This window comes from Eublepharis macularius, chromosome 2 (genome assembly GCF_028583425.1).
Source record: "Eublepharis macularius isolate TG4126 chromosome 2, MPM_Emac_v1.0, whole genome shotgun sequence".
NCBI lineage: Eukaryota > Metazoa > Chordata > Lepidosauria > Squamata > Eublepharidae > Eublepharis > Eublepharis macularius.
In genome coordinates this window covers 211,283,291-211,309,622 of record NC_072791.1, presented here as the reverse complement: position 1 = coordinate 211,309,622, position 26,332 = coordinate 211,283,291, and the positions used below count along the sequence as shown (strand labels likewise).

At 48.3% G+C, this 26,332-nt stretch overlaps 1 protein-coding gene across 2 annotated transcripts in view; it reads right to left on the bottom strand.

Annotated features, from left to right (window-relative positions):
- ACADL (acyl-CoA dehydrogenase long chain) overlaps window positions 1-26,332 on the bottom strand; it is a 305,888-nt gene that overhangs the window by 21,736 nt on the left and 257,820 nt on the right. The window contains exons 1-3 of one of the 2 annotated variants that reach the window (XM_054970308.1): window positions 14,211-14,328; window positions 7,833-7,994; window positions 1,823-1,960 (exon numbers count right to left, since the gene is read on the bottom strand). In XM_054970308.1, coding sequence (XP_054826283.1) covers window positions 1,823-1,960; window positions 7,833-7,994; window positions 14,211-14,290 — 380 coding nt within the window. In that variant the 5' untranslated portion in view covers window positions 14,291-14,328. Of the gene's footprint in view, window positions 1-1,822; window positions 1,961-7,832; window positions 7,995-14,210; window positions 14,329-26,332 lie in introns of those variants that run through there. The other variant, XM_054970309.1, reaches the window with a different exon arrangement.

The window sequence follows — 26,332 nt, the reverse complement described above, 5'->3', positions numbered from 1 at the left end:
AGAGGGAACAAACCGTGCCCACCTCTCTCTCTCCTTCTTGCCCTTGTTTTCGAGCTGGGAGCAGAAGGGGGATTAATACAGCTCTGGAACAACTGGAGTCAAGTGGCCCCCATGTGACAGCACTTAGAGGTTATTCAGTTCAGCCATGGGACTTTTTTTCAGCTGGAATGTGGTGGAACGGAGTTCTGGAACCTCTTGAAAATGGTCACATGGTCGGTGGCCCCACCCCCCGATCTGCAGACAGAGGGGAGTCTAGATTGCCCTCTGTCTGGTGATCGGGGGGGGCGGGGCCACCGGCAATGTGAGCATTTTCTCCGAGGGCAACCCACTGAGTTCCACCACCTCTTTACCCAGAAAAAAAGCCCTGGATATGCCAATGATGGCAAAGGATTTAAGTGGGCCATGTGTACAGGGGGCACTAGGCTTAGATATCTGCTTGGCACAGGTGGCCTCCAAAGCAGCGGCCCACCAGTTCCCTTCTCAGTTTGGTGTAGTGGATAAGAGCAGCAGGACTCTCATCTGGAGAGCCGGGTTTGATTCCTCACTCCTCTGCTTGAAGCCAGCTGGGTGACTTTGGGTCAGTCACAGCTCTCTCAGCCCCACCCGCCTCATAGGGTGGGGATAATAACAACACTCTTTGTAAACCCCTCTGAGTAGGCGTTAAGTTGTCCTGAAGGGTGGTATATACATTCAAATGTTGTTGTTGTTATGCTGCAGGGTCAGTCTGCCCATGTTATCAGGCACTTCTGACAGGCTTCTAGAGCTCTGAGTGCACTTCTGACACACTTTGTCTTCCACACATGGACAGTGCAGCTTAATGTCATATCTGGTGAAGCTACTTCGCCCTGACTAAGTCTCAAAAGGGGCTCTATTCCTTGAATCCTCTAAGAAACAGGGTGAAGGATTTGCTGTTACTACACAGGCGTTACAGTACAGAGAAACAGGAGAGTACCGTACAGTACAGAGAGAGAGTACAGAGAGACGTGAGAGAATGGTAAAGAGATCCTGCAGGTGGGAAAGAGCCATAGAACTGCCCTTTTAAGGGAGAGACCCCTTGACTAGACCTTCCCCACGCTTGCAACGCACGCAGTTCCCACAAAGACCGACATGATGCCCAAAGAACATTTTAGACAGTACAACCCAAAGCAGAGTTATAGTTTTCCAAATCCAATGAGATTTCACAGGGTTGAGCTACAAGTGACGAATGACACTTGCCTGGCAAGTGAACAGACTCACGTGTATTCCTCCCTGTTCACTTGCCCTCCACTTGATCACGTAGGAATACACTTGATCACAGGGAGGAATACACGTGAGTCTGTTCACTTGCCAGGCAAGTGTCATTCGTCACTTGTACCTCGACCCACAGTTAGCAGCAACCCTAGGCAGACTTATCCAGGAGAAGTGCCACTGAATAAATCGGGGCTTGCTCCTCAGTAAACATCCGTAACATTGCACCGTTAACAACTACAAAATATTGCCAGTAGCAAAGACAGGAGAATAAAACGTCACTGCAATTGCTTTCTGTTTTTGTAAGCTCGTGCCGTGCATTGTTCAATATACCGCCTCTGTTACTTTTTTCCATTCTTTTAAATTTTGTAACTCTAGTCCTGTTGCATTGCTTATTAGATGTCGCATGCTATCCAATTGTTTTGTTTTACTCCATGTAATCCGCCTTGAGTCTCAGTGAAAACGGCCGGCTTTATAGAAGGTAAACAAACAAACAAATAAATGCATGTCTTCAAAGGAACTTGGATAGGGTTAAAATCGCGGACGGGTAAACAGTAGGCAAGGAGAGTCCTTTACTGCCCCAAAGGCTACTTACTGCTCTTCCCAGGTGATTGCTGCGGAGAGGATGTCTCCTCCAATGCCGCCACATTCTTCCGATATGTTGACTCCCAGCAACCCTTGCTGGCCAGCTTTCTCCCAGAGTTCTCTGCTTACCTGCCCAGCCTTCTCCCATCTGCAAATAAGGCAGGCTTGTCACAAAGCAGTGATGTCTTTTTACAGTCTGTGTTTTGCAACCGGGATAATTTAATTAGTCAGAATGCAAGTTTAATGATCTGGAGTAATGAACTAAGCAGACCAAGGCAGTGGTGGTGGAGAGTGCCCGCAAGTCATAGCTGAGTTATGGTGACACCTGCCCCCCCCTCCGGTGGGGTTTGCATGGCAAGAGACTAACAGAGGTAGTAGCGACCCTGCTTAGCTTCTGGGATTTGACGAGACCAGGCTCACCTGGGCTATCCAGGTCAGGGCATGCAGCCCAAGGTAGGGTTACCAATTCCAGCTTGGGAAATTCCTGGATATTTGCAGAGGGATATTTGGGGAGAAGAGGGAACTCAGCAGGGTATAATGCCATAGACTCCATCCTCTGAAACAGCCGTTTTTCCCAGGGGAAATCAGATGTAATTCTGGGAGATTTCCAGGATGCCTCTGCAGGTTGGCAACTAGTCCAAAGGGCTGAAGACCTGATAGAGGCTGTCAGCTACAGAGCTCCTCCTAGTGGTGACATTACTGCAACAGCCACACTCCAACACCCCCTGGCATTTTTCATCCAATCCTCTAAAACAGGCGTTTATTTTATTTATTATTTATTTATTTGTTTATTTAATTTGTCATTTATAGTCCGCCTTTCTCACTGAGACCCAAGCTACAAGAGACAAATTACACGAGGAGGAGCACATGAAGGGAGTTGCAATGTTAGCCGGGAAGCTGAGTTTTAAAAGAGATCGGAAGGCTTTGTTAATTCCCCCCTCTCTACAGACCCAGGGAGATTGCTGCTCAGAGGATTTGTTAATTTCCTATTTGCTTCTAAGGCTCTGTCAGTTTTACCTCCCCTTCCAAAAGGCAAAGAAGAAATAAACAGACCTTCTGAGCAGCCATCTCCCTGCCTCTGTAAAGAGGGGAAATTGACAAAGCCTTCTGATCTCTTAAAACTCAGCTTCCCAGCTAACACTGCGACTCCCTTCACGTGCTCCTCCTCATGTAATTCATCTCTTGTAGCTTAGCTCTGAGACTCAAGGTGGATTACATAATGTGAGATTTAGTACAGTCAATATCAAGGACATTTCCATAAACAATGCCATAGGGTAAATAGATACAAGTTCACAAAGACATAGCATTAGTAGGAATCCAATACAACATAGTGGTGGGTACGGGTGTGCGCTTCGGGTATCCGATTCAGAAATCCCGAAGCAAAGCTTTCTGAAGCATTCGTAATGCTTCGGGAAGCTTCAGGGCCTCTGGGGATTAAGTTTAAAGGGCCCTTTCGCAAGCGGCAGGGCCCTTTAAACTTACCCATTTCCCACCCTTACCCCACCACCTCCACTTACCATTGGCACCGTGCTGGAGGAGGCAGCCTCCCTCCTGCCTACTGGAGGCGGCGGCAGCAACCCTCTCTGCCAGCAAGCCGTGCCAGCTGCGGGGCGACATGGAAGGCCCTCTCTGACAGCCAGCCGCGCCGGCCGTGGCTGTACTGCAGCGGCTGCAGGGAAGGCTCTCTCTGCTGGCCAGCCGCACCGGTCACGGCTGCACGGTAACAGCAGCAGGGAAGGCCTTTCCCACTGGCCAGCACAGCGTTGGGCCGCTCCAGCCTTCCGCCTGACCAGGTGTGGGGTATGGGGTGGGGTTTAAAGGTGGGGGTGGGAGTATAAGGGTGGTGATGGGCCTCCCCCCTTCCCTGTCACTTCAGTAGGCTCCGAATCTTTCTGGAGCATACCGAAGCGACTTAGAAATCTAATTTTGGGGCTTTTTCCGAGGTGGGAAACCCAAATATTTTTCGGGTGCACAACCCTATTGGTGAGGTCGATGGAGAATTCTAACTAATTAGAGGAATATCTGAGATCCCCTCCCTACATTGGAAGCAATCTAGAGGGCCTTGTGTCCTGTAGCATTTTGGAGAAAACACAAAACAATCTTATTCTACATGGCTTTCTGCTGAGGGTGTGGAACTTCAGTGTTTTGAACAAGGGATCTAGTTATCATTACCCTCCTTTTGCAGCTGCCCTGGAGTTACATCATGGCGGTGCCCATGGTTATGGTGATTTTACAGTAGCCTGATTTGTTTGGTGGTGTCTGGTTTTTTATGCTATTTGGATGAATGTGGATTAATATTATTAGATTTTATGCTATTTGCAATGATGTTTAATTGTATTTTAACAGTATATTGCTGGAAGGTGCCCTGAGCCCGCTTGCGGGAAGGGTGGGTTATAAGTTGAATAAAATAAATAAAAAAGTTAAGGGGACTACTCATTTGCTAAGTAGTTTCACTGTGCAAACACGATTTTATCTGTTTCTTCTTCAGAGCCACCCTGAGCTTTAGAAAGGGACAGGGCAAACATCTAAAAAGTGATAAGAGACAATGGACTGCTAATCTACACCCACATGTTGTCGTCCTCTAGTTGTCCTGCTGAATTTTGTCCCAAATCCAGTTTGTCATGATCTTTTTGGGAAGATCACAATCAGAGCACCTCTGGGCACTGTGTGCGAGAGAAGGTGAGCATTTTTGCAGGTCACACCCATATCAACAACATTTTCCTTGTCTCAGCTCCCACGGCTTCCACCCCCTCCCCAAAGGGCTTTGGTGTAGTGGTTAAGAGTGGCAGGACTCTAATCCGGAGAACCAGGTTTGATTCCCCACTCCTCTGCTAAAAGCCAGCCGGGTGACCGTGGGTCAGTCACAGCTCTCTCAAAGCTCTCTCAGCCCCACCCACCTCACAGGGTGATTGTCGTGAGGATAATAATAACAAACTTTGTAAACTGCTCTGAGTGGGTGTTAAGTCATCCTGAAGAGCGGCATATAAATCAAATGCTGTTGTTGTTGTTGTTATTATTAGTATTATTTCCAGCCATTTAAAACTTCTGGAATTGCAAGATTGCTTTATTGTTATAGCCTAGATGAGGCGTAGTGGTTAGAGTGCTGGACTAAAATCTGGGAGACCCAGGTTCAAATCCCTACTCTGCTATGGATATCTGCTGGGACAGTCACACCCTCTCAGGATTGTTGTGAGGATAAAATGGAGAATGGTGTAAGCCATATGAGTCCCCTTTGGGGAGAAAGGTGAGGTATAAATGAAGTAAATAAATAAATCTACAAATCTATTGCAACAATGTGTAAGTTCCCAGTTTTCATTTTTTTTACATAGTATGTCTCTCTAGCCCTTTTTTGTGTAGAGTTGTAAGGGGAAAGGTGCCTGCTGCTACAAAATTTTAAAAAATGAAAACTGGGAACTAGCAGATTGTTGCAACAGATCATTACACTGCTATAAAGCCCCTACTAGACAGGTAAAGGGAGGATGTAAGGACATTTCCAAGAAATGCTGAACTTGAAAATACTGCCTAGCCCGTGAGGCAGAACGTTCTGCCTAGTCGAAAGCTTTCCACAGCAGAAACCACATAGCCTAGATCAGGAGCCCCCAACATGTTTAGATTATGGACCAGTTTGCAATTTGAAAATGGCTACTGTACGGAAAAAAACAAACAGAGAGGGTCTGCCACTGGGGGCAAGATCAGTTTTTTGGTTTCAGTTTCCAAAAAAAGAAAAGGAATTGTTTCCTGCGTGGCCTTGCAGAGAAGCTGCCACACTCAGACATAAAGTCTCTGTCTCCAGCCAAGTTCACGGTGAACCACCGTATTTACCAGCCCAAGATGAGTTCAGTGCTTTGCTAATCAGTCATTTGACAGGACATAAAGCTCCTTGGTCGTTGGGACTTTTTTTCCTTCCCTGTTCCAAGCAAGACACTTTGGATTGTCTCTGCAAGACTAGGGGAATAAGTATGCACCAGGAAATATAGAGGCGGGCACCATGGTACTCACAGGTGCCCCCCTGGGGATCTCTGTATGATCTCTGTCAAACAACCTTTTCAAATCATTGCTGATTCTTATGGCAAATGGTTTATTTTTTTCATTTCAAATGTCTTAAAAGGCAGGCATTTTGTTCCATTTTTAAAAAATGCTTATTTTGCGGCATAGTTGACTTTCTGAATTGCAGCAGACAAGTACCTGAACTGTTTGTTTGTTGTGCTTAATAATGGCCAGCTTTATATTTTGTGGTCTGTATGGGCACTGCTCCAGATGCGGAGAGGCCAATCCCTTCGCTGCCTCAAGCCCTGCGGGGCGAAGTGACCTGTAAGGTCCCCTCTCACCTTTCCACAGCCCCGCAGACGATGTTCGGGGAGTTAGGGGACATCAGGACACCAGAGAAGGTGGCCGGCAGCAATGGGCCAGCTGTCAGCCTTCCCTGACTGTGGGAGAAGTTGCACGGGTTGATGACATCATCAGCTGGCGCCCAAGCATTCCTTGCTTCTTGGCCCAACCCAGAAACAGCCAAGGGCCTCACAGACAGCCTCCAGAAAGGTAAGGAGAGGCCCAAACATTCTGGTGAGGATGTTCGGGGGGGGGGGGGGGGAGCCTCAGGTCTGGAGGCCACCCAGCCATTAGCTGAGAGTCTCTCTACACAAGACATCTTACAAGAGAATGGTTAAGTGTAGAGAGAAGCAATGTTCGCGGGGAAGAGTAGTTTTAAAAGACAGAGCCAAAGGCTCTGTCAATTTCACCTCTCTACAGAGCTGGCAAAGATCACTCCTCAGAGGGCTTGTTAATTTCCTCTTTGCCTAACAGAGCCTTAGGGGAGGTGAGAAGTGAAACTGACAAGAGTCTTTGGCTCTGTCTTTTTAAACTACTCTTCCCGGCTAGCATTGCGTCTCCCTACACTTGAACATTCTCGTGTAAGATGTCGCATGTACAGCGACTCTGATAGAAGCCCTGAAAAGGGGTTGCGGGAGTGGGGCTGCTTCTGGGGCAAGGTGGTGCCGCAAATCCAGGCCCAGTTGGTGGACCAGGGCCTGGGGGCGGGACCAGGAGGTGAGGATGAAACAGGTGATTGGGGGGAGAACAAATAAAAGAAGGCCTCCAGATCAGGAAGGAGCAAGGGATGGCAGACCAGAGTGCTGAGGGGTCTGGGCTCTTAGGAAGCAGGTTCAAAAGGGATTTGGGTGCTGGATACCACTCTTATGCTCTTCCTGTGTGAGGCCTGGAGAGGCCAGGGTGACACAACAACACAATGGGTGACAGAGCATCAGCTCTGGTACAGGGAGTGCCTCACATGGCCATTTCAATTATTTTTCAAAGTGAAACAGTTTTTTGATATAATGATATACTGATATAGAGCAAAACTGCTTGTGTTTTTTTAAAAGGTGGATGCCATGGGATAATGCATTACTGTTCAGACCACCTGAAAATCTAAATACGCTATGCATACAGTTTAAAGAGCATGTCTGAAGGTGCCCAGTGTGGCACGATCCTGCCTTGCTTTTAAAACAGCTGGAATTGAAACGGATTCAAAATGGGATGGTCTTTTGGTGTGAAAAGTCTGTAAACTAAACAGCCGCAGAATGGTCAAACAGTATACTAAGCCACAGGCAGAAAGTTGGGACCCTTGACATGTTCTGAACAGACATGGAAGAAGCCAAATATTTTAATATCTGTAAATGGGAGAAAGATTTGTTTTCCTTTACAGCCATAAAGACTAGAGGGGAGAGAGGGATCACTGATGGGCAGTTGAATCCTATGAGTGTTTACTCAAAATTAGGCCCCACTGTATTCATTGAGTTTTCAAACTACAGAATGCAGGACTGCACGATTTATCAGGTTTCCAGTAAATATCCTGGGAACGCTGGCAACATTCTTGTTTGCTCAGATCTACTGAGTTGCAAACCGAAGAAATGCTATTTAACAATTAAGGGAACTATCATTATAAGAACAAACTAACAGCAAGCTTAACAGAAACAAGCTATAGTCCGCAAGCAATACAAGATTTTTTACAGCATTCCACTCACTCTGCGTGATACGGAACGACAGCCTCCTGGAAGAATTTTCTAACACTTTGCCGGAAGATATCGTGGTCTGAAGAGAAGATTCTCCGAGTTCCTATGTCCATTAAAGTTTTAGCAGAAGAGGTTTCCAAGCGTACAGTGTCATGATTTTCAGTATTAAAGAACCTTAAGAAAGCAAAATAGAGCATTCATAGGTAAAAAAATCCATACATCTTTTTAAAAAACACGCTTGCCACAGCTGGCTTTTTATTTTTGTTGGCTTTTCTTTGGGACACTGGTTCTTTTGAGGTTGATCTCTCCATCGGTGATGAAATTTGATAAACTGCCATGCTGGGATGTGCTGATAATTATTATTGGGGGAACGGTTGTAATCTGGGGGAAATGCTGACTCCTGCTACTAATGAAATGGCCGAACTTTGTCAAAACTTGCAGCTTATTTTGCTATATTGCACTGTACCTTACTGCTTTGTTAGTTTTTTTGAGACTTAAAAAAATCTGCCTTGAGTCTCAGTGAGAAAGGTGGACTGTAAATATAGTAAATGCAATTAATGAAACGACAATTTCTCCTCTTACAGCAGGTAAGATATTTATTGCTTGGAGTAACTTTCATAACATTGCCAAACATCTAGAACATCCTTTATGGCAATGTCAGATACAAATGTTTTAAATAAACAAAACGGACACTGCAGAAGACTCATAACTGCCATCGAAAATAGGAGTGATGCATAGAGCTTCCGCCGTCCATAAGGTTTGACAGAACCTATCACATCGGCTTATTTCTTATTTTCTTCAGCACTGGACTTGTTGTATATTGTCCTATGTGGTCGTTAGAAATGTCCCACACCCACTCTGAATGAATGGGATACTCCTCAAATAGATCGGGTTTATGAGGCAGATAACAGAGCTGATACGGACAACCCGTCATTCTAGCTATGCTGCCAAACTGAATTTCACCCAGATTTGATTGCACTACAGTGTAATAAGCTGCCAAGTACACCAGATATGAAAGTGGTTTCTCTCTCACACATACTTACGGAGAGAATCTGTACTGGTGGAGGTTTTTATTCCATGACAAAGACAGTAGACACTGCAGGCAAGAAATAGGTACCGAGTACAGCAGAAACACTCTTATGTATGTATGTAATTCATTTATAGCTCTTCTTTCTCCCCAATGGATACCCAAAGTGACTAACATTGTTCTCTTCCTCTCCATTTTATCTTCACAACACCCTGTGATGTAGGTTGGGCTGAGAGTGTGTGATTGGCCCAAGGAGACCCTGAAGGCTTCTACGGCGGGAATTTGAAGCTGGCTATCTCTGAGCCTGGTCTGACACTCTAATCACTAGGCAACACTGGCTCCGCACTTTACTCTCCTGTTTCATAAAAAATTACAACTTTGCAAGATACGTTTTTAGATTTCACTCTGTCAACACTCAGAAGTGAAGCTAAAACTCAGAAGTGAAGCTAAGGATCTCGGAGAGCCAAGTTCGAATCCCACTCTGTCGTGGGAACTCACTGGGTTACCTTGCACCTCTCACACATACTCAGCCTAACCTTCCTCACAGGGTTGTTGTAAGGATAAAATAGAGAATGATATGTGCCCCTGAGTTCTCTGGAGAAAGGGTGAGATCAGGGGTCATTTCGTAGAAAAAAAGCTGGAGGAACTCATTAGCCTAACTCATTAGCATATGCCACACCCCTTGACATCACCAGAAGTGTGTCATTAGCATAACTGATTTGCATATGCCACACCTCCTGCCATCACCTATCCTGGCTGTTTTGGACCAAATCCTGGCCATTCAGGGCCGAAATTGGGCCCAAAATGGTCAGGATCAGGCGGCTGCTGAGCGGGAGAGTGATCCACCACCAGTCAGAGGCCTGATCCGGGCCACTTCGGCCCCAATCCAGGCCGAAATGGGCCCAAATGGCCGAGAGTCAGATGGGCGAGGCCACCTGACATGTGACCTCTTTGGGGAACTGCCAGAACTTGTGTTCCTGCGTGTTCTCCCTCAAAAGGAGCCCTGGGTAGGATAAGAAGGTACTTAATAAATATGGTAGACAAAAGTTTACAGGCCACAGTTGTTTTGTCTCTGCTTCATTCTGCAAAGCTAGGAGGATGCCAATCCATCCATTAAGGTGAGATTGCTGACCGAAGAAAGAGCTTGGTGGCTGAATCAACATTATTTTAATCTACGCCGCCAATCAGATTGCTAGTGGCCAATCAGAAGTCCTGCTGGGGAGGAGCCCCACCCAGTGCGCTAGGGACTGGTATTTTAAATTGTTTTTACTGTCTGCTTCTAGCCTAAGGGCTGTGACGATAATCATTTAGTCTGCCCAATGTTTTATGCTTTAGAGATTCTATGCTATTTTATGCTCTGGATGTTTATGTGCTTTTAGTGGTTGTTTTTGTGATGCTATCCTGTTTGATTTTATGGCCCACCTCAAGCTGGGTCTCGGAAGGGCAGCGTAATTTTTTTGAAATAAATCAATGAGCCAATATACGAAACAGAACATTCACTGCTGAGAGACACTCCCGTGTATACATTTCAGTACTGAGCATGTACAAATAAACAGGTGAACACACATGCCATGGGGCTCAACAGTCTCTTCTCCTTCTGTAGCACACGTTCCTCTCCCTGCTTTCTGCTCTTGCCAAATTCATCAGCTGCTGCCCCTCTGCAAGTCCTTCTCCCAGCCTCCCCTTGGCATGAGTTGCTGTGCTATTCCTGTTCCATTTTTGCATAGGTTACCTTGCCCCAAGGTCAATGCTTTCGGGAAGCAGGGTTTTTTCCCTGTTTCCCCACAGAATGTGGTACATTCATGCACCTCGGAAGATTTCCCCAGTTTTTCACTGATCGTTCTCAAACCTGCTGTGCTCCAAAGTTTTGGGAAAGACTACAGGATAGGTGCTGGATAGGTGCTGTGCGGATAGGAAAATCCAGATTTTTTGGCCCACCAGGCAGCCATGTTCCCTTGACTGTGTTCCCACGCCAGAATTTCTTCCCCCATCACTGGGGGCTTTTTATTTTTTTAAAAATCAGTTCCAGAATATCATTATATCGATATACCGTTGTAACAACAGGTGTAGCCAGTTGCATTCTCAAGCAATCGTTTTTTTAAAAAGTTTCTAACACCTTCCCTTGCAGTGATACAAGGAAAAAGGATTATCTTCACAAGGGAAGGGTCTAGAGACTTACTTATTTTGAAAATGAAAGTTGGGAATTTAGACATGTATAGTGTTGATTTAAAAAAAATTGCAAGGGCCCTGGTAGCCCAGAGAAGGGGGGTGGCCACTTCTGGAGGACTGGGGCAGGGAAACCTGTGGAAGCCATGTGGAAGTTTTACCCGCAGCAGCTAGGGTTGCCAGCCTCCAGGTGTTAGCTGGAGATCTCCCAGAATTACAACTGATCTCCAGGCAACAGAGGTCAGTTCCCCTGGAGAAAATGGCTGCTCTGAAGGGTGGACTCTATGGCATTATACCCCATGGAGGCCACTCTCCTCCCTAAACTCCACCCTCTCCAGGCTCCACCACCCCAAATCTCCAGGAATTCCCCAACCCAGACCTGGCAACCCGCCAGCAGCACAGGGGAAACCACAAAATCCAGTCCCTGTGTGCAAGACACCGTATTCGTGGGTAAGCCTCTCCCATTCGATTAAACAAGATTATCCTCTCTCTTCGGTAGAACTCTCAAACACTTCCCTGCAGTTTCGGCTACTAGTCAGTCATTTCCAAGCTCCAACCTTTGCACTCTCTCTCCTCTTTCACCACCTCCCCGTGCTTCTAGCATGGATCGAACACACACGAGCCATGGCCCATGTCGATTCTAGGGTTTCCACAGTTGAGTCTAGGTTGTGCAGAATAAGTACTTTCTCTCCCCAGAAGCTTGAAAAGCCGACTCTCGGAAGCTTGGAAATCTAGTTGTTCAAGGTGCTTTGGAACCCAGATCTTGCTCTAAAAATAGAAGCAAGCAGTAGTCCAGCAGCACCTTAAAGACTACTAACTATATTGATTCCAGCACAGACTTCCCTGAATCAGAGCTCACATCGTCGGCTACATTGGAGTGAATGCAGAATCTGCAAGGGATTATGCTGGAATATACTTTGCTAGTTTTTACGGAGCCACTGGACGGCAGTTTAATGTCGCTGCAACAGACTAAAGTGGCTACCCCTCTGGATTCCTTTTTCCCAGGGAGTCTGGCTCCAGAAGGCTGGGTTACCCTTAGGGGCTTTACCCAATCGCTCAGCAGCAACTCTTCCAAGTCAGCAGTGGGTAGCCGCCGCCTCATTTCAAGGCAAGGTTTGCTTCGGTACAAGCCCTGTCACGTCACAGCCACATCGCAGAGAACAGATCGCCTGCGCTGGAACTAGGATCAAGTTCACCGCCTCTGTTAAAACAGCTGCAGGATCCAGTCCGACGGTCAGGGTGACACACTCGTTGCTTTCCTGCATTCATTTCTTCAGCGCCGAGTCCTGCAGTGCTTGTTTTTGTGCAATCATCAGCACACTATAATTACCTGTCATTTGCAAACCCACTGAAAATCACAGAATCATAGGGTTGGAAGGGCTCTCTAGGGTCATCTAGTCCAACCCCCTGAACAATGCAGGAAATTCACAACTACCTTCCCCCCACACATACACACCCAGTAACCCCTACTCCACGCCCAGATGATGGTAAAACACCGTCAGGATCCCTAGCCAAATTGGCCTGGGGAAGGCTGCCATCTTCTTTCGGCAGGGTTTCTGTGTTTTCAGGAACCGGATGAAGGCTAACATACAATACGTCAATCGTTCACCCCACTGAAAGATGTAGAAATGAGGGCTGTACCTGTTGCATTTGAGTTCTGCTCTACAGTTGTTACAGGCAGAGGAGTCTTGGCCCAAAAAAAAGGCAGCAACCTTACGGCAATATATATCAGGGATAGTTACTACCTACTTCTTCTACTATGGTATAAAGAGGCGACTGTATTTTATATGTGCATTCCACATCAATATTTTGTCTTGGGAAGTAGGTACTGACACCACTGGTTAAGGGTAACAACCCCAGAGGGGCACCCGGGTTCCTGTGCCATCCTATGGGAAGCTGCACCTTTCTAAGTCCTGTCTAAGCTCACTGAAGTCAAGGTGCTTAGACTGGAGTAACTCTTCTTAGGACCTGGGTCCAACAGCACCTTAAAAACCAACTAGGTTTCCAAGATCAAGATGGGTAGTTGTGTTAGTTTGTCTGTAGCAGCAGAAAAGAGCAAGAGTCCAGTAGCACCTATAAGACTAACAAAATTTGTGGCAGGTGTGAGCGTCCGTGAGTCACAGCTTACTTCTTCAGATATGAAAACAAATAAGAGGGTTAAACCAATGGAAAAAATAGAAGTATATGTCAAACAGAGTAAGCAAGCAATAACTTAGCTACAAAAATATTTCAAATATACAATATCACAGGAACAGTGGCAATCACAGTATACAATAAGTAAAGAATACAATCAGAGGAAACCATACAAGGGCTCAGGAAAAATAGACCCAAGGGAGGTCCAATGTCTGGTGCTTCATATTCTGTATTCTTTACTTACTGTACACTGTGATTGCCGCTGTTCCTGTTATATTGTATATTTGAAATATTTTTGTAGCCAAGTTGTACTTTATTGCTTGCTTGGTTTGAAATATATGTCTATTTTTTCATTGGTTTAGTCCTCTTATTTGTTTTCATTTTCACACTCTTGAGGGTTGCTCCTTATTGTTTGTGTTTCACTTCTTTAGCTACAGCTAGAATTCACATTTGGAAATCACTCCACTCTCCAAGACCAAAGGACAGATGGACTCACATTCTAGCTGTATCTGAAGAAGAGAACTGTCACTCACGCAAGCTCATACCCTACCCCGGACTCTTGCTCTTTTCTAGATTTCCAAGGTTTCAGCTTCTGGAGTCCCAACAGAGCTCACAAACCTGAAACTATCTTTTAAGGTTCATACCACTAGGCGCTTGGGCAGCAACGCGCCGCTGCCCAAGTAAACCCGTGAGAAATGATCCCGGACGCCAAATGCTGCCAAGTCACTCAGTAAGTCTGGGCATAGGCTTGTAACTGAGTGGGCACGACTCCAGCCCCCAACTCCCCGCACGGTTTCGCTGCACATCGAGTCGAGAAAGTTTCTCTCCCCCCCTCCCCGCCCTTTCATTCAGCCGGAAGAAAAGGAAATGTCGGAGCCTCCCCCAGCAGCTGCCAGTTCAGGAGCATTGGAATCGCCGCCCCCCGCCGCCCCGCTCCTTTCCGCTTCGCGCCCTCCGCAGCACTTTGGGGGCATCTCCCGCCTTAGCTGTGGACCAGTCTCCCCGGCTTTTCTGCACGGCAGGCGCCTTTTGCGCGCCCTCCTCGCCCCTAGAGGCTCACCCACCTGCCCGGCGCCTTCTCTCCCCCCAGCAGGGAGAGGCCCCGCAGAGCCCGGCTCGCCAGCAGCCGCGAAGGAGAAGCCATGCCCGCGTCACTGCCGCCCTCGCGGAAGGACAGGCCCGTGTGTGAGGCCCTCTAGCGCTTTGCAGCCGCCTTACGCCTTGCTGAGGATTTAGTTGCCAACCTCCAGGCACGGCCTGGAGCCTCCCGGAATGGCAACGGGTCACCCGGCGACGCAGATCAGGGCCCCTGGAGGGTGGGCTTTATGGCATTATAACCTGCTGAGGTCCCGCCTCTCTCCAAACTCTGCCTTTCCCAAACCCGCCCCCCCCAATCTCCAGGTATTTCCCAACTTAGAGATGGCCTCCTTAGCGTGCCCGATGTCCTCCTATCTCAGAAGCTAAGCAGGGTTGGCCTTGGTTAGTAATTGGATGGGAGACCTCCCCAAAAAATCCGAGGTTGCAGAGCCAGGCAATGGCAAACCACCTCGGTTAGTCTCTTGCCATGAAAACCCCCACCAGGGATCGCAATGAGTCAGCTATGACTTGAGGGCTCTCTCCTCCACTAACCCTGACTCATTTATCTTGCATTTTAATTCTGTGCAAACTATTAATTTAACATTGCAGTTTAATTTTCAAATGACTGCATTTTGCCTCAGCTGCACCCTTGTGGCTGGCAGGAAGAGGAGGGCAGTTAAAGGATGATATCTCCCGCCTCAGCACACCCCAGTTGTTTGGGGGTCAAAAGAGCCCCCAATAGAAAACTGGCGGCTGCAGGAAAAGGAAGGGGTGTGGGGAGTTGTGCAGCAGGAAACTGCGGGAGGATGGCGCTTGGGGATGATGGAACTTGGGGAAGAAAGGATCTCCGTGGAGTCCACCCTCCAAAGGGGTCATTTTTCTCTAGAAGAACTGGTTTCTGTCATTGGGAGATCAGTTACAATTCTGGGCAATTTCCGGGCCCCACCTGGAGGTTGGCAACGTTATCTGTCTCTGAGGAATTTTTTTTTTTAGGATTGCACTGGTAAAATGCCAGGGAAAGAATAATCACACATTATCCTTGATTATTAAAGATAACGGAGTGCCATCTTGTGACCAGAAATGCAGCATTAACTATGTAAATCCCAATAGGTTATGTATGGCCTGTTATTCTATTGCAGGATCTGTCCAGGGGGTCCATCCAGGCCAGTTTTGCCCAGTACCTCTCATTGCTGCTGCCCTTGCAGGAGGCACGGGGGCACCAGCAACGAAATGTCCACACAACAGTTTTCCAGGCCCCCCATCCCGCTTCTATCCCGCCATGCCACTGGACAGATTTTCAGTCCTAAACAAAAAAGGAATTGCTGAAGAACGACAGTGTTATAAAGAAAAATCAATAAAGCATGAAAAAGCCCTTTGGTGTTACAGGAGGGAAATGGCAGCCTGGAAACGGAGGGAACTTGAGGCAAGTAAACTGGCTCTTATGTGGGCAAGACCTTAAAAACTGTACACCATCCCATCCACATGGTGTGTAAAGGTGTTGAGATGGTGATATTTCCAGATAGATGGCACCAAATCAAGTTTTGGAGAGATGAGAATGGAAACCTAGAAAGTAGATGTCACTGTCTGGATGCTCCAAAAAAGTGAAGACCACAGTACTGTTCCCAGCTTCCAGATGGTGGCTGGAGATCTCCCAAATTACAGGCCACAGAGATCAATTCCCCTGGAGAAAATGGCTGCTTTGGAGGGTGGACCCTATGACATTATATGCCACTGAGGTCCCTCCCTTCCCAAATCCCATCCTCTTCAGGCTCCACTCCCCAAATCACCTGGTATTTCCTAACCTGGAACTGGCAACAGGGCTAGATTAATACAGGCAGAGGCCCTAAACCAGAGTACCCCAGCATAGTGCCCACGGGTGCCATGACGCCTGCTGAACTTTACACATTTGATGGGGCCACTGTAAGGCCGAGCTTGGCTTGTTGTTGGCGTCCCTCATTCAAATAAAAGGGTTTCCACCTGAGGATCAGGAAGATTGGAAAGCACCTGGGCTTTCCTTAGTGTGTGGCTCCATTCCCCCTTCAGACTTTCCCTTCTTCCTGAGAAGTGTGAGGAGAGAGGTATTGTTTCACCCCACCTCCTGTGGCAGCCATTTTAGGGCTACAAGACAGAGCAAATAGCTGCTCTGCTCCCCAAATCTCCAGGAATTTTCCCAACATGAACCTGCCACCTTATCTACCGTTGCCAGCCTCCAGTTGGTAGCTGGAGATCTCTCGGAATTACAGTTAATCTCCAGATGACAGAGATCAGTTCCCCTGCAGAAAATGGCTACGGGCCAAGCTACAAGTGACGAATGACACTTGAAGGGCAAGTGTATTTCTCCCTGTTCACTTGCACTCCACTCAATCCACTTGCTGTTCAAGTGTCATTCGTCACTTGTAGCTTGGCCCTACGTTGGAGGGCGGACACTGGCATTATATGTTGCTGTGGCCCCAATCCTCCCCAAACCAGCCCTCTGCAAGCTCACCCCCCCCCCCGCCCAAACTCCAGGAATTTAGCAACTCCCCATTTTTTCTTGTACTGTTTTTAGTTTAATCAAGGGAAAGACGAGTTAGGAGTTAAAATCTTGGCTACCTGCTGGCAGACTTGAAATTAGGGTTGCCAGCTCCAAGTTGGGAAACACCTGGAGATCTGGGAAGTGAAACGTGGAGACACCTGGGGAAAGTGGGGTTTGGGGAGTGAAAGGACCTTGGCATGGTATAATTCCATAGAGTCCACCCCCCCCACACAAGTAGCCATTTTCTCCAGGTGAACTGATCTCTGTGTCCTGGAGGGGATGTACTAAAACGAATGACAGGATTGCCCATTGGAAATAATGGGAGAGGCTTGAATGCCCATAGGAAATAATGGGAAACTGGAATGCCGATTGACTTGCATGGGCTCCATTGAAACACATTAGAGCAAAAAAAGAGGTGCAAAGAAAACGTGGAATGGATTTTGAAGGAAAGTGTCTGGGCTCAGATAACCTGTTCTGGGACTGGATTGACAGGCCCCGTGCTGGAATGACGGCCCCTGGGTGTGCCAGAAGGGCTCTGGGACTGGAATGACAGGCCCCGTGCTGGAATGACGGCCCCTGGGTGTGCCAGAAGGGCTCTGGGACGGGAATGACAGGCCCCTGACTGGAATAACGGCCCCTGGGTGTGCCAGAAGGGCTCTGGGACTGGAATGACAGGCCCCAGACTGGAATGACGGCCCCTGGGTGTGCTAGAACGGCTCTGGGACTGGAATGACAGGCCCCAGACTGGAATGACGGCCCCTGGGTGTGACAGATGGGCTCTGAGAGTGGAATGACAGGGCCCATGCTGGAATGACGACCCCTGGGTGTGCCAGAAGGGCTCTGGGACTGGAATGACAGGCCCCTGACTGGAACGACGGCCCCTGGGTGGGCCAGAAGGGCTCTGGGACTGGAATGACAGGCCCCTGAATGGAATGACGGGCCCTGGGTGTGCCAGAAGGGCTCTGGGACTAGAATGACAGGCCCCAGACTGGAATGACGGCCCCTGGGTGTGCCAGAAGGGCTCGGGGACTGGAATGACAGGCCTCTGACTGGAATGACGGGCCCTGGGTGTGCCAGAAGGGCTCTGGGACTGGAATGACAGGCCCCAGACTGGAATGACGGCCCCTGGGTGTGCCAGAAGGGCTCTGGGACTGGAATGACAGGCCCCAGACTGGAATGACGGCCCCTGGGTGTGCCAGAAGGGCTCTGGGACGGGAATGACAGGCCCCAGACTGGAATGACGGCCCCTGGGTGTGCCAGAAGGGCTCTGGGACTGGAATGACAGGCCCCATGCTGGAATGACGGCCCCTGGGTGGGCCAGAAGGGCTCTGGGACTGGAATGACAGGCCCCTGACTGGAATGACGGCCCCTGGGTGGACCAGAAGGGCTCTGGAACTGGAATGACAGGCCCCGGACTGGAATAACCGCCCCTGGGTGTGCCGGAAGGGCTCTGGGACTGGAATGACAGGCCCCATGCTGGAATGACGACCCCAGGGTGTGCCAGAAGGGCTCTGGGACTGGAATGACAGGACCCTGACAGGAATGACGGGCCCTGGGTGTGACAGAAGGGCTCGGGGACTGGAATGATAGGCCCCTGACTGGAATAACGGCCCCTGGGTGTGCCAGAAGGGCTCTGGGACTGGAAGGACAGGCCCCTGGCTGGAATGACGACCCCTGGGTGTGCCAGAAGGGCTCTGGGACTGGAACGTCAGGCTCTGTGCTGGAATGACGGCCCCTGTGTGAGACAGAAGGGCTCGAGGACTGGAATGACAGGCCCCTGACTGGAATGACAGGCCCTGGGTGTGCCAGAAGGGCTTGGGGACTGGAATGACAGGCCCGTGACTGGAATAAAGGCCCCTGGATGTGCCAGAAGGGCTCTGGGACTGGAATGACAGGCCCCTGACAGGAATGACGGGCCCTGGGTGTGCCAGAAGGGCTCTGGGACTGGAATGACAGGCCCCATGCTGGAATGACGGCCTCTGGGTGTGCCAGAAGGGCTCTGGGACTGGAATGACAGGCCCCTGACTGGAATAACGGCCCCTGGGTGTGCGAGAAGGGCGCTGAGACTGGAATGACAGGTGCCTGACTGGAATGACAGGCCCTGGGTGTGCCAGAAGGGCTCTGGGACTGGAATGACAGGCCCCTGACTGGAATGACGGGCCCTCGTTGTGCCAGAAGGGTTCTGGGACTGGAATGACAGGCCCCAGACTGGAATAACAGCCCCTGGGTGTGCCAGAAGGGCTCTGGGACTGGAATGACAGGCCCCTGACTGGAATAACCGCCCCTGGGTGTGCCAGAAGGGCTCTGGGACTGGAATGACAGGCCCCTGACTGGAATAACAGCCCCTGGGTGTGCCAGAAGGGCTCTGGGACTGGAATGACAGGCCCCAGACTGGAATGACGGGCCCTGGGTGTGCCAGAAGGGCTCGGAGACTGGAATGACAGGCCCCAGACTGGAATGACGGCCCCTGGGTGTGCCAGAAGGGCTCTGGGACTGGAATGACAGGCCCCAGACTGGAATGACGGCCCCTGGGTGTGCCAGAAGGGCTCTGGGACGGGAATGACAGGCCCCAGACTGGAATGACGGCCCCTGGGTGTGCCAGAAGGGCTCTGGGACTGGAATGACAGGCCCCATGCTGGAATGACGGCCCCTGGGTGGGCCAGAAGGGCTCTGGGACTGGAATGACAGGCCCCTGACTGGAATGACGGCCCCTGGGTGGACCAGAAGGGCTCTGGAACTGGAATGACAGGCCCCGGACTGGAATAACCGCCCCTGGGTGTGCCGGAAGGGCTCTGGGACTGGAATGACAGGCCCCATGCTGGAATGACGACCCCAGGGTGTGCCAGAAGGGCTCTGGGACTGGAATGACAGAACCCTGACAGGAATGACGGGCCCTGGGTGTGACAGAAGGGCTCGGGGACTGGAATGATAGGCCCCTGACTGGAATAACGGCCCCTGGGTGTGCCAGAAGGGCTCTGGGACTGGAAGGACAGGCCCCTGGCTGGAATGACGACCCCTGGGTGTGCCAGAAGGGCTCTGGGACTGGAACGTCAGGCTCTGTGCTGGAATGACGGCCCCTGTGTGAGACAGAAGGGCTCGAGGACTGGAATGACAGGCCCCTGACTGGAATGACAGGCCCTGGGTGTGCCAGAAGGGCTTGGGGACTGGAATGACAGGCCCGTGACTGGAATAAAGGCCCCTGGATGTGCCAGAAGGGCTCTGGGACTGGAATGACAGGCCCCTGATTGGAATGACGGGCCCTCGGTGTGCCAGAAGGGCTCGGGGACTGGAATGACAGGCCCCTGATTGGAATGACGGGCCCTCGGTGTGCCAGAAGGGCTCTGGGACTGGAATGACAGGCCCCTGCCTGGAATGAAGGGCCCTGGATGTGACAGAAGGGCTCTGGGACTGGAATAACAGGCCCCTGACTGGAATGACGGCCCCTGGGTGGGCCAGAAGGGCTCTGGGACTGCAATGACAGGTCCCTGACTGTGCCGCGACCCCCGGGGGCGTCGGGGGGAGCGGCGCAGCCGCGACCCCCGGGGGGCCCCCGGCCCGCCGCAGGCGGGGCGGGGGGCGTCGGGGGGAGCGGCGCAGCCGCGACCCCCGGGGGGCCCCCGGCCCGCCGCAGGCGGGGCGGGGGGCGTCGGGGGGAGCGGCGCAGCCGCGACCCCCGGGGGGCCCCCGGCCCGCCGCAGGCGGGGCGGGGGGCGTCGGGGGGAGCGGCGCAGCCGCGACCCCCGGGGGGCCCCCGGCCCGCCGCAGGCGGGGCGGGGGGCGTCGGGGGGAGCGGCGCAGCCGCGACCCCCGGGGGGCCCCCGGCCCGCCGCAGGCGGGGCGGGGGGCGTCGGGGGGAGCGGCGCAGCCGCGACCCCCGGGGGGCCCCCGGCCCGCCGCAGGCGGGGCGGGGGGCGTCGGGGGGAGCGGCGCAGCCGCGACCCCCGGGGGGCCCCCGGCCCGCCGCAGGCGGGGCGGGGGGCGTCGGGGGGAGCGGCGCAGCCGCGACCCCCGGGGGGCCCCCGGCCCGCCGCAGGCGGGGCGGGGGGGCGTCGGGGGGAGCGGCGCAGCCGCGACCCCCGGGGGCCTGGCTGTCTTTGTCTTTGTCTTTGTCTTTGTCTTTGTCTTTGTCTTTGTCTTTGTCTTTGTCTTTGTCTTTGTCTTTGTCTTTGTCTTTGTCTTTGTCTTTGTCTTTGTCTTTGTCTTTGTCTTTGTCTTTGTCTTTGTCTTTGTCTTTGTCTTTGTCTTTGTCTTTGTCTTTGTCTTTGTCTTTGTCTTTGTCTTTGTCTTTGTCTTTGTCTTTGTCTTTGTCTTTGTCTTTGTCTTTGTCTTTGTCTTTGTCTTTGTCTTTGTCTTTGTCTTTGTCTTTGTCTTTGTCTTTGTCTTTGTCTTTGTCTTTGTCTTTGTCTTTGTCTTTGTCTTTGTCTTTGTCTTTGTCTTTGTCTTTGTCTTTGTCTTTGTCTTTGTCTTTGTCTTTGTCTTTGTCTTTGTCTTTGTCTTTGTCTTTGTCTTTGTCTTTGTCTTTGTCTTTGTCTTTGTCTTTGTCTTTGTCTTTGTCTTTGTCTTTGTCTTTGTCTTTGTCTTTGTCTTTGTCTTTGTCTTTGTCTTTGTCTTTGTCTTTGTCTTTGTCTTTGTCTTTGTCTTTGTCTTTGTCTTTGTCTTTGTCTTTGTCTTTGTCTTTGTCTTTGTCTTTGTCTTTGTCTTTGTCTTTGTCTTTGTCTTTGTCTTTGTCTTTGTCTTTGTCTTTGTCTTTGTCTTTGTCTTTGTCTTTGTCTTTGTCTTTGTCTTTGTCTTTGTCTTTGTCTTTGTCTTTGTCTTCGTCTTCGTCTTCGTCTTCGTCTTCGTCTTCGTCTTCGTCTTCGTCTTCGTCTTCGTCTTCGTCTTCGTCTTCGTCTTCGTCTTCGTCTTCGTCTTCGTCTTCGTCTTCGTCTTCGTCTTCGTCTTCGTCTTCGTCTTCGTCTTCGTCTTCGTCTTCGTCTTCGTCTTCGTCTTCGTCTTCGTCTTCGTCTTCGTCTTCGTCTTCGTCTTCGTCTTCGTCTTCGTCTTCGTCTTCGTCTTCGTCTTCGTCTTCGTCTTCGTCTTCGTCTTCGTCTTCGTCTTCGTCTTCGTCTTCGTCTTCGTCTTCGTCTTCGTCTTCGTCTTCGTCTTCGTCTTCGTCTTCGTCTTCGTCTTCGTCTTCGTCTTCGTCTTCGTCTTCGTCTTCGTCTTCGTCTTCGTCTTCGTCTTCGTCTTCAATTTTATTTTTGGCAACGTCTTCTAAGACAAAGGCCATCTCACAGTCAAGACTTTGAACTGAGTTTGATAACTGATGGCAGAGGCGGGGGGCGTTGGGGGGAGCAGTGCAGCCACGACCCCCGGGGGCCCGGCTGTCATCGTCTTCGTCCTGGGCATGGGCATGGGCATGGGCAATTTTATTTTTGGCAACCTCTTCTACATGCAAAACTTTTTTGGTACAATGTTGTAATGTTATAAAATGGTAAAAATTTCATAAAATTGTAATTTTACTAACAATCCAACTCAAATAAGTTTATAGACAATTCAAACAGTATTGCTTTTATAATCATATTAGGCATAAATCTTAAACATAACTTTTAAACATTAAGTAAAAAGTATTAAACACTCGGTAGAGATGGGTTGAAGGTTTTATCTTAAATCCTGAGCAGCTTGAAAACTTCAAGTGAGAACTGAAAACATGTTTCTCTGTTTTAGAGAAACTGCTTTTCAGTACAAAATAAACGGGATGTATGTTTTTGTTGCACTCTCCCAACCAGGAGACAGACTCCTCCTAAAAGGTTAATGGCTTCTTTCATTAACAAACGCTAGTCGTTTTCATTACGTGAGGTATCAAAATATAAATGTTTTTTTAAATAAAACATAGAAAAATAGAACAGATGAACGCAACAAGAATTAAGTTTCCTAACATTTCTTAATGAAATCTAACTCAGTCAGATTAACGATGAAATGCATTCAAGTTACCGTAGCACATATTACAAGGGTAAGTTTCCTGCCTAGATCTTCATGAGATTTCTTTTGGCCAAAACCCTGATCTGCTATTTGGATTACCATTTTTATATATTACCTTATGCAGAAATCTAAGATCTTTTCATATGATAACGAAGATAAATATCAAACCAATCATAATTTAATTCTTTTTTACTATTTCCAATCATGTGACATTTTACCTAGCCAAAAGTACCACTATGCCCAGCTGTAAGATAAGAGATATGGATAGTAAAAGTGACAAGAAAAGTTACATGACCAGATCATCCTTGGTCTCTGCTAACAATTACAGAACATGTATCTGATACTGTTCACTATTTTTAATTGGCTGTCAAAGATAAAGAAGCACCAGTTATACACCATACTAGAAAAAGAACTACAGTGATGTTCATACAGTGTTATTTAGAATGCATATGTTTCACTAAGTATGTGTTCTAAACCATAATCAGCAGTCTACTGGTTTGAATCCCACTACTGACATGAGTTCAGTAGGTGGCCTTGGGACAGCCACTCCTCTCAGCCCCAGCTCCATTGTGGGGATAAGAATAACACTAACTTGTTCACTGCTCTGCGTGAGGCACTAATATGTGTAGAAGAGCGGTATATAAGCACGGTTATTATTATTATTTATATTTCCGTGACACCATCCCTTGACATGTGAAATTAAGTATTTTGATAAATATGAAAGTGATACCAAATATAAATGCATTGCATAATGTGTGAGTGTACATGTACAAACTTTAAAAATTGTATTGGATAATACCGCAAAGCATGATTACTGAGAAAGCTGCTTTCACTGCTTTCAGTGTGGAGAGCTGCTTGTAGATCAAAACAACCTGACGAGCTGTCTTCATGCAGAGTGTGGTTGATTCTCTTGGCTTTCAATTCTGCTTTCGTTCAACATGGGTAAATCGATGTGTCAGCAGTAAACATTTGTATCACTCCTCTCTGAATGACCTTTTAAATTTTACTGCCTATCGTGTCAAAGCAATTAAAATTAACAATACAGTTACTAAGCTGTTAAGATCAATTAATGGCGTTTAGGCTTTATTTATTGATCTAGTGACATCTTCAAAACCCACTGGTAACAGACTATACATACTTCTCTTCTATCCACAATATATACACAAGGATTGATTACATATTCTTATCTTCTAAATTACATATTTAAATGACATATTCTTATCTCCTAAACTAATTAGTCAAACTCTTTACATCAAGGATTTGTGACAAGTTGTGGACAGACTATGCTTGGACAGAATGTACACTGAGAATAATGGACATCAAACATATTGGAAACTAAATAAATCACTTTTATTTAACAAATAAATTTCTTCTGAAGTCTCTTTAGAAATTAAACAATAGAAACAAATAAACTATGTGGCATTCCTCAAATCCACGTGTAGGATGCTATGGAAGTGGTACTTAGAGGGAAATTAATCTCCGTTGCCTCCTGTCATGAAGAGCAAAAAGAAAACATTAGAAATGAAATCATATCTAGAATAAGAAAACTAGAAGATGAACACAAAAAAGGCCACCCAATCTATAAACTTGCTTGCATGAAAATTAGAGGAAAAAACCTCCTCACATTCTATACAAGCTATTAAAGGCACCCAGGAAAAACTCAAACTAATTCTGTAAAATTAGCCGATGTGTTTGCTGAATACTACCAAACCATTTGTACATCAGACAATCCTGACACTAATCATATTTTAAATTATTTATCATCACAGGAAATTTGGAAAAAAACCTCACAAGAACATAAACAATATCTGGACCAACCAGTCACAACAGAAGATGTTACAGTCACTATCAAATCCTTGAAAAAAATAACAAAGCTTCAGACAGGGATGGATTCCCTGTCAAATTTTTACAAAAAAATACATTCACCTACTTTCAACTCCACTAACTGCCACATGCAACTCTGTTATGTTAGGAGGTAGCATCCCTCTATCTTGGTCAGAGGCTGAAATAGTAGTTACTCCAAAAAAGGACAACCATATTACAAATACTAAATCTTCTCAACCAATACCCTTCCTGAATGAAGACCAAAAGATCTTTACAAGCATATTTGCCAAAACATTGTCTAAATTTAAATAACCAACTACATTCACCTTGACCAGACAATACACGTAACACTTTAACTATAATTAATTTCTGTGAAGCATACAAAGCCCCTGCATTACTTCTGGCCTTTGATATAGCGAAGGCATTTGATTAAGTGGAAATACCATATCTAAAACTTTTACTTCAAAAAATGGGTTTTGGCGACCAATTCTAAAATGCCATTAATGCTCTTTATCTTTCTCCAAAAGCTACAGTTAGGACTAACAATGTACATTCAATAGATATACATATAGCAAGGGGAACTAGACAAGGCTGTCCCCTTTCCCCATTTCTGTTTGCCATAACTATAGACAGGGCCGGTGCTACCATTAGACCAACTAGGCAGCCGCCTTGGGCACAGACCTCAAGAGGGGCATAGTTTTATACAGATTACTTTCTTGAAAAAAATGCAACTGAGAAAACCTATTGAGCACCCCCTAAATGGTCCTGTCCACAGACATCAAGCAGCTCAAAAGCTCACCGTAACTTTTTTATTTATTTATTTATTTGATGTATACCCTGCCCTCCCCACAGATGGGCTAAGGGTGGCTAACAACATTTAAAAATACATTAAAATCACAGAAACATAAAATCAATAATTTTTTATAAAAAATAATTAAAATGGTCCAGGAGCAGGCTATTTAAACAAATATTGGGAGTCCGTATACAGGCATGGCAGATGGCTGAGGGCAGCTCCGGAAGAAATGGTGGTCTTAGATGGAAGAAGAAGGACACTCGCTGGCACTCGGCCAAAGGCCCAGCAGAACATCTCCATTTTACAAGCCCTGCAAAACTGTAACAGGTCCCACAGGGCCCAGATCTCCAGCGGGAGAGCATTCCACCAGGCCAGGGCCAGGGCAGAAAAAGCCCTCGCCCTGGTTGAGGCCAGATGGATGTCCATTGGGCCAGGGACCACCAGGAGTTGCTTGTCTGCAGAGGGCAACACCCTGCAGGGGACGTAATGGAAGAGGCGGTCCGGCAGGTATGGAGGTCCCAGTCCATGAAGGGCTTTAAATACCAAGGTTAACACCTTGAACCAGATCTGGAACTCCACTGGAAGCCAGTGCAGCTGGCACAGCACATGATGAATGTGTGCTTGGATGGGCGTTCCGGTAAGGACGCGTTCCGCTGCATTCTGGATCAGCTGTAACTTCCGGGTCAGACCCAAGGGCAGTCCAGCATAGAGTGAGTTGCAGTAGTCTAGCCTGGAGGTGACCGTTGCATGGATTACTGTGGCCAGGTCCTGTGGTGAAAGATAGGGTGCCAGTTGCCTGCCCTGTCGAAGATGAAAAAAGGCAGACCTGGCAACAGTCATGACCTGGGCCTCCATTGAAAGTGTAGCATCCAAGGTCACACCCAGACTCCTCACCATCAGGGAAGGTTTCAATTGTACCCCATCAACAGCTGGGAGCCGGTTCCCAGCTTGATTGCCTCATGATCCAGACACAGAACCTCTGTCTTCAGGGGATTCAATTTCAGGCGACTCTGATG